This window comes from Octodon degus, unplaced genomic scaffold (genome assembly GCF_000260255.1).
Source record: "Octodon degus isolate 3935 unplaced genomic scaffold, OctDeg1.0 scaffold00067, whole genome shotgun sequence".
In the NCBI taxonomy this organism is placed as follows: Eukaryota; Metazoa; Chordata; class Mammalia; order Rodentia; family Octodontidae; genus Octodon; species Octodon degus.
In genome coordinates, this window is record NW_004524643.1 from 10462871 (window position 1) to 10471770 (window position 8900).

General features: G+C 45.2%; 1 protein-coding gene across 1 annotated transcript in view; it reads left to right on the forward strand.

The window, feature by feature from the left end:
• Window positions 1–7854, forward strand: part of Nucb2 (nucleobindin 2) — a 71671-nt gene extending 63817 nt beyond the window's left edge. The window contains exon 11 of the mRNA XM_023719328.1: window positions 7661–7854. Coding sequence (XP_023575096.1) covers window positions 7661–7854 — 194 coding nt within the window. The remainder of the gene's footprint in view (window positions 1–7660) is intronic.
• The last annotated feature ends 1046 nt before the right edge of the window (window positions 7855–8900 follow it).

Consider the following 8900-nt stretch of genomic DNA (forward strand, 5'->3'; position numbering starts at 1 on the left):
TTGAACTCAGGCCCTTGCACTTGCCAGGGAAGTGCTTATTCCACTGAGCCATCTCCCCGGCCCAAAACTTTTTTTTTTTTTTTTGTGGTACCAGGAATCAAACTCAGGAACTTATGCTTGCCAGGCAAGACTTATTCTGCTGAGCTATCTCCCCAGCCACAAGACTCAGGACTCTTGACAAAGGTGCCTTGATGTGGGTCATGGAACCCAAGCTCTGTTGTTGCTCTTCAGTGGCAAGACCAAGCAGGTCAAGTATATGGGTCTGGCTGTCGTGAGGCTTCCTGTGAGGGCAGGGAACTGGATGACTTACCCGCTCTCTGGTGTACAGGGAAGTGGCATTTCCAGTGATCCTTGAGCTTGTAGATGTCCCAGTGATGACTGCAGGTTGGGGCAGGCTCGTGTCCACACTTCACCACACTTGGCTCGGGTGGCAGCATTGTTTAGGCTCAGCATTACCTTGTCAAGGTCCTGCTTTGATGGGAGTCCTGAGTGTCACAGCCAAAAGTTGGCAGTGTGTGTAGTTAATTTTGGTCTCTATTTTTGAAGACACAGAAAGTTAGATTAAGTAAGTTTTCCTGTGGGGTTTGAGGGCTGAGATTTTTCTTTTTAGCTTGGCATGAATGTCAGGAACACATAGGGATATACAATAGGAATTAATAACTTTTTTTTTTAAAGGAGAATCTGGGTCTACATTAGTATACTTAGTTTGGAGCAATACACTTGATTATTAGATTTTTATCTGAGTATCACATACCTTGAAATATAAAGTATAACCAAAGAACTATTATTTGTTATCAACCATCAACATTTTAGAAATTAAATCCCTGTAGAATGTTAATGGGCAACAGTTATATAATTTTGTAGAGATCATTTGACATCAATAGTCATACATAACAGTATAGCAGAACAGTCATGAAATCCCCATTTTGTTTTAGCATCTGTAAATGTACATAGGATACATATCATATAAGTTTTAGTTAGAAAATTATTATTTGGCTGATGATCTCATGTTGGCTTGACAGGAACCACTTATTATAAATACCTGGAGCATAAGAGAAAGGCGTATGTTTAAATCTGAAGGAAAATTTATATTGTGGAATACAGTATATTTGGAAGGCATGAATATGTTTAATATATTGAGCATCTTTTATGAGAAAACCTTACTTTAATTTTTGAAAAAACTTTCTTTTAACCAATGATCAAGTTATTGGGGGTGTCTTTTAAGATTATTGGGGGCTCTCTATTGATGAACAAAGGTTGGCCATTTATTCATCAATCAAGAGTCCTGTCCAGGGGCTGGGGAGATGGCTCAGTAGAATAAGCACTTGCCTGGCAAGTGCAAGGGCCTGAGTTCAATCCCTGGCTCAAAAGAGTCTCGTTTTAATGATTTTTATTTAATTATAAATTAATTTTAACATTACCTAGACCAGCTGGTAACTCAGGAGAAAGCATGCTTTTAAGTCTATATTTTAGAGCTCAAGCAAAAAAGGAGCAGCTGTTTACAGAATGACATAAAAACAAACAAGTACATACAGGACACACAGACATCTTTATAAAATGAGAGTTCACTCAAATATATTTCTGGCCACATTAAATTATGATGACCTTTTAAAGTTTGTAATTATGAGAAAGTAGTCAGAACTTTTGTAAGTCAGCAGAGCTCTCTTATAAGAGGAATTTGGAAAAAGGTTTTAAAATACCTCTTATTTACATTTAATATATATGTTTAGGTCTAATATAGTGTATCAGGTTTGAGTGGGAGCAAACAAACTGCGCAGAGTGTAAGGATTAGGCGGAGCACAATAGAGGAGCGCTGACAACGTGTGAGTCACCGGGAGACAATGTGTGTCACGGACCGGAGACTGCCTGCAGAGGTGGCTGGGCAGGGCCGTGGTGAAGGGAAAAGAAGGTAAGCGTCAGGCTCCCCTGGAAGGGGCAGTGTGCTCGCTCGCTCCATGGGCTGCTATCCTACCTTTAGCTTGATAGACAGCAGAGGGATGGGCACACGCTGCTGGGGAAATAAAATGTGCTATTGGCTGGTTTTTTTGGAGTGAAATTTTTGGAGGAGAGAAAGGCTGTGATTGGATTGTAAATTGGTGAGCGGGTTGACGAGGAATGTAGACCGACTGAGGGAAGAGAGGAAGGTAGGGGAGGGAGGAAAGAGAGTGTAAGACATCTCTGCAGTCCCTGAAAGTTAAAGAAGTTAGAGGGTGGATTAGGAGCAGCAGCTGTGGCGGAGCCGAAGGCCAGTGGCAGTTTCGGTGGCACCTGCGGGGGCGGGGCGAGGGCTCCCACAACCAGTTCTGCCTTCTGGGGTGTAGGGCAGTCTGGTCTGACTGAGAGAGATTATTGGGGGGCGGGGCGCTGTCCTTGGGTTAAGCGACTGTGGAATGAGAGATGTTGAGGGAGGGAGAGACAAATGAGAGAGGGATGCGTCCTCAAAGAGAAAAAAAGGCCGAATACAGGGATCTCCTGCAATTTGCCGGTGCGGTGATAGAAGTTTTTTAAACTTTGCAGAATTAGTGGATCAAAAGTTTTTTTATAGGCCCCGGGGCTTTACCATCTAGCTTATATTGTGGCCAAGCTGTCTGACAGTAGACGATTAATTGCTTAGATCATCTGGCCTCCCAGAGGGCGAGGGAGCCCAGAATCCAGACCAGGCATCCCAATGGGGTGTCTTTTAGGGGCTGGAAACCAGTATTTCCCGTGCTGATTAAATTAAAATTAGCCAAAGATTAGGGAAAAGCCCGACGTCACTTCCTGCCAAAAAGCCATCACGTTTTAGAGCGGAGTATGAGAAAGAGGGGCCAACACCCACTTTATCAGTCCTCACTAGAGGAAGTGGGGATGGCTGAGGAAGATGCGGGGTGAGGGTCCCGTTATGAGCTCATGATTTTCGAGAGGAGAGGAAGGATAAGCAAGATCCCCGGAGTTCTAGGCTCATGAGTGAGGAATGAGATTGGCCCGTGTTGGATGCAGCTAGCAACCGGCCGCTCAGTGAGGGAGCTCCAAACTGGGGCAGGGGTTGCCCTGGGAGCCACACTACTCACAGATCCAGGTCACAGCACCAAAAAATGATAGATTTTCAATGGTGTTGCAGCAGAGAAACAGGCAGAAGGAGAAAGAGAAAAGGGCTTTATTATCTTGGAGGACACTGAGAGAATCTCGGGAAGATAAGGAATTCTCTGGATTGGAACAAAGGGAGGCTGAGGCTTTTATATAGCCTTTTGCCAGGGGTGGAGTTTGAGGAGGACGTTTAGACATACCTGAGGAGCTGGTTGGGGCTTTCCCTGAGCTGGTGGGAAAGGTGAAAGGAAACTGCACCCTGGGCTGAGGTGGAGAAGAAGTGGAGAGAGAAGCTTATCTGGGAAGATAAGCTGTTGTTTTAAGATGACCACCATAAAAATTCAGCAATTCATACTAGGACCATAATGAATCAATGGGAAGTGCCTGTGGCACGGTCTGAGAGGCCAGTGTGTGGGCCGCCTCCTTAGGACTGGCTTGAGACAGAGACCGAGGTCCCTAGAAGAGGCAGAGTTATCACCCACTGTATCTGCCTGCCCCCCGGAAACTCCAGATTAGGGTGGCAAGAGCACATCATCAACAGGGTAAAACTAATTGGTCTCTCCTGATCTAAATCTTATTCTTGGGGGAACAATCCAAGGCTTTGAGAATATTGCTTCACAGTGCAAGAAGAGCCAAGGAGGAAGGGTCAGAAAGCGAGGTCCCTGTGACCTGCTGGCCCCCAAGAGCTGCTTACCCCAGTGATAACTTTTCTGAATCCTCCTACTTAAAGCCCCCAAAGGCCAGAAAGATCCTGAGTCCCTAATACCATGGTCTGTATTTGTACTGAAAATGAAGCTCAAAGAGCCTTTGCCCTTCTCCTTCCTGAGCTCCTTTAGGACCCCTGTGCCTCCTGGCCTGAGCCTTCTGGAGCGGCAGAAGTGGCCTGGACTGAAATCACCCACTCATGCCCACCCCATACAGCTGATGCACAGTGTGTGGCTCTGTGAGAAAGCCCTGGATTCAGTCCTCATTAGGGGGTAGAAGTAATGTAAGTTTTATGTGTTAAATAATACATGAACTCCCACCTCCACCTAAGGACCATGTGAGTTTCAAGTCCAGGGACTCCAATCTGGGATTTGGGATTTTGGATTGTGGGGAGACTACATCTCTATCTACTAATTCACCTGTGCTTCTAGGCCCTCCCACCCTGGGCTTGCAAAATAGGTTCTATCTGTGGGTAGCCCTCAAGACTTCTCGGAAAAGCCTGGGTCAATTAAAGTGTTGTTGAGAAAGGGTGGGTCCAGTCTGCCAGGGAGACTGTTATGGGTCAGCTCAGAATAGGAACCAGATCAGCCAGATTGGCTTTTTTTTTTTTTTAATTTTAGGGAAGGGTTTACAGGGTGTTCAGGGTCTCACTACTAGATCGTAATGACCACCTGTTTACAGCTGTCAAAGAGCTGGGATTACAGGCACATGCCACCATGCCCAGTCCCAATTGCCATCTCATTGCATCTCTGGGTGGGGCTGGCACAGCAGGCCTGGGATGGAACCTTTGGGCCCTGCACCTGCTTGCAGGCACTTTAATCTGCTGAGCTATTTGTCCGGCACTGGAATTTGAATATAAAGCCTTTTATTTTTTGAGCTCAGGGTGGTCAGCCAGTTCACATGCAGGAGAAGACTGAGCGACCCTGAGCCCAGGTGACAGGGGATATTTATAACAAAAATCAAATCCTGTTTGGTAATCAAATTTGTTATCTAGCACAGAACAACAGAAACCTACATTTATTTGACACAGCTGCAAACTGTAACTAAGGGGTCTTTTACAGCTTAGCAATAAGTGCATATTTTTATAAGATACATGGTAAGCTGACTATGCTTACAGGAGATGGTTAGGGAGAGAGTTTGTTTTAGTTTGCCGCCTTGACAAGAAACAGTTACTCACTGCTAAACAGCCTTGAGCAGAGAGGGAGAATACATTTCTTAGAGTAGATAATGGGAAACACAAGGTTTCCCCTAGCAATTTTCCACAGGTAAAGCACAAAATTCAGTTAACCCATAACAGTGGCATCCTTTTAAATCTTCTAATCTAAGATTAGAAAGCAGCCTTAATGACCTCCTCTGCCAGCAGAACCTCTCAGCCGCTTGTGGGCTGGGCAGACCTGGAGGAACCGGCACTGCTGGTGGCATGGCCCACAGCCTCACAGTCTGCCTGGGGCTTTGGTGCAGTTACCATGGCTACTACTGCTTCTTTGCAGAATGCTGAGGACTGCGGGCAAGAGCTCATGGGTGGAGGGGACTGGATGAGATGTAACCAGGACATAAGGCTGTGACAGGCAGGGCAGCTTTCTTGTCAGGGCTTCCCCTCCCTGTCTTCCTCCTTCCTGTTGGGATCCCCAAGGAAACAAACATGTGGAATAAGAAAAGTTCTCTTTACTGAGGTCTTATGGAGAGAGATGGAGGGCATTACCTTAGGGTGACCTGACTGTGAGCCCCTTTATTTTCTGGACTTTGGTTTGTTTGTGTTTTTGTTTAGAGGTGAGGTCTCACTGTGTAGCCCAGGCTGATCTTGACCTCACTATGTAGCCTAGGGTTGTCTTAATGGCCCAGTGATACTCAGATCAGCCTCCCAAGTGCTGGGATTACAGGTGTGTCCCCCCACCCCCATCACCTTGAGCTACTTTGAGGAATTTAGAAAAGACAAGCACTGGGCTGGAGATGCAGCTCATTGAGCTCGTTGGCACAAGTTGCTACCTGGCAAGCACAGGATCTGGAGTTTGATTCTCAGTAAAAAGAAAGAAAGAAAGAAAGAAAGAAAGAAAGAAAGAAAGAAAGAAAGAAAGAAAGAAAGATAGATAGATTCATACTGGCCCAAGTAGGCTGTGATTTCCAGGAGAAAAATGAGGGTGAGAGTTTGGGGTATTCATAAAAGTTTGAGGATATGGAAAAAGCACTGGGGAACACCTGTAATAGGGGAAAGAATGTTTTCACCTGGAAAACTTGGCAGCTTGTGTATCTTGGGGGGCCATCCCCCATCCTTCAGCAATGCACCCAGTCCACCCCTGCAACCCCCACATACCAATCCAGCCTTAAGGGTACACTCCCATCCCCTACCTGAGGCTTCACCAGCCCTCCTACATTCACAACTCCTCCCTCATCTCCCATACCAGGTCCCCACCTAACCAACCCAACCCAAAGTCCACTCACTCCCCCCTCCTTCCAACCTTCACAAACCTGCCTGTTGCAGTTTTCTGCCCCTATTTCCTCACTTCCAGCCCTATGCCCACCATCATCCCACAGTTCTGCACTCCCACTCAACCCCTACTCCTCTTGTAGTCCACCTCACAACATGACCCATCCCCCAACTCCCTTGTAATGCAGCACACTACTCATGTGTTGATGCTATTATGGATGTAAAGAAAACTACTGTGCTGCTAGTTGTGTGAAAGTTCAGCCCATGCAATTGTGAATAGATGTAATAATGAGAATAAATGACCCTAATAAATATATTTTTTATTTTATACTTTTTATATCATGTTAGAGTATACTTTTTGTACATTATTTTTTAAAGTGGTGTCCCATAAAATGTGATGCAGGCAGTAGCTTCAGGGACTGGTGTCATGGTGTTTCTTGAGCTCATTAAGAACCACAGTGAGTGGCTGACCAATCCATTTAGGTTTATGAGAAGTTCATTTAGTGATGCTCAGACAGTGAGGAAACCAGCTAAGGACAGTTCTCATTTCAGGTCATTCAGTGACCCGTGATCATACTCTGAGATGTGTAAGACATGTACAAGAAAATTTAAGGTCTAAACAAGTTAATAGAAAATTCTGGGCCAGGGAGATAGCTCAGTAGAATAAGTGCTTGCCTGGCAAGTGCAAGGGCTTGAGTTCAATCCCCAGTTCTGCCAAAAAAAAAAAAAAAAAAAAAAAAAAAAAAAAAAAAAAAAGAAAAGAAAAGAAAAAGAAAATTCATCCTGTCTTCATGCTCTCAGGCTGGCATAGCAAATGCCAAAGGCTGGTTAGCTTTAACAGATTTGTTTCTCACCATTGTGGAGGCCAGGAAGCATGAGAGGAAGGTGCAGGCTGATGGGGTCTCAGGTGAGGGCCCCATTCTGGATTGCAGGAAATCTCCTGCTGTGTCTTTGCAGAGCAGAGTTAGAGATCTTTCCACCTCTCCTGTCATAAGGGCACTAATCCCATTCAGTGGGCTCTACCCTTAGACCTCCTCACTTCCCAGAGGCCCTGTGTCCAACACTATCACATTGGGAAGTAGGGTTCAATAGATAACATATTGGGAGGACAAAAACACTGAGTCCACAGCACAAGCCACATATGCATTCATGGGTGAAAGTGGTAACATTGTGAAGATGGCAGTGTCCCAATTTAATCAAGAGATTCAGTGCAATTCCTATCACAGTCTGAGCTGATAACTTGGTAGAAATTGATAAGCTGATTCTGAAATTGATGTGGAATCACAAGGGACCTCAACAGCCAAATTAATCTTGAAGAAGAACATAGGGATCTTAGAGGATGAATAAGGGCTATGAACAGAGAGCCTCTGTCCTGAGTCCTCTCACATTTACCTCAGAAGGAATAGATTATGGGGGTGTTTGAGACACCAGTGATTCCTGTAACAGATTGTGTTCTTGTCACAGGTTTTATGGAAGTGGTGATGCAAGGAGGGAAGCATATGGTATTGCTGAACAACAATGTCACCATCTGCAAAGTCCCTGGCTTCCCATTGCTGGACTCCAGTACTGTGGGCATTAGGTGGTATCTGCAGGATCACAGATCTGAAGCAGAAAACAAGGTGTTTGAGTTATATGGTGATAGTAAACATGTCAGGTGACCTGGGGCCAAGCTGTCTCAAGAGAGGCTGCAGTTGGGTGATGCATCACTGCAGCTGCCTAGTGTCCAGCTGCAGGATGCAGGAGTGTACTGGTGCCAGATAGTGGTCTCCCCTCAGATGGCAGAAGTCTTGCTAGAAGTTCAGGGAGAGTACCTGAGAATAGTACCTTGCAATTGCCATGGTGCTGGGTCCTGGTGTGAGGTTGCCCTTGGGGTCTCTATGGGGCAGAGGGTTAACATGTGGGTCTATCCTAGACATGATCCCCTGTCCTGGGCTCTATAAACACTTGGATCCCTTGAGTGAGTCATTACTTACTCTGAATTTGAGTGCTCTATGAAAGTGGATTGTAGGTAAGATTGCAGGAAAATGGAGATGAAATGCTTAGCATGGTGCTTGGACCTTGTAAGAGCCCAATAAATGACAGCTGTAGTAATTGTTATATAATTCACCTCTTGCAGGAACAGTTAGTGTGTCTAAACAAGTGACAAGCCACTGGGAAAGGAGAGAGGTGCTGGGTCACCTGGCTGGACTGACCTAAATCCTGTTCCAGACTTGCCACTTCTAATCTGTGACTGGCCAATCATTTAATATCTTTAAACTTGAAGTTTCCATGTACAAATGGGCTAGCAACTCCTACTTGCCTCCTGGTGAGATATGTGTAAAACAAGGGTTATGGCACAGGTATGAAATCCCAGTGACCTGGGAGGCTGAGGCTGGAGGAGCTCAAGTGTGAGGGTGGCCTGGACAACTTGATGAGATTCTCTTCCAAAATATAGCCAAAAATACAGCCAATCAACACAGATGGAGACAATCCAGCAAAAGCATTGCTGAGTAGTAGTGGCTGAGTGGTAAGGGTAAAAATATCCAGTTGTTTCCTGTTGTAATGTAGGTAGGTTCTCAGTCAAGGCTTAAAACAGCTCCCAGAAAGCTCTTTGAGCTTCTCTTTCCTCTTTTATAAAAGCATCTGATATGTGAGTGAGCTTCATAGTTTATTAGTGTCTGGCTTAACCACAGATATTTATTTTCATATAATTCCTGATTGTAAA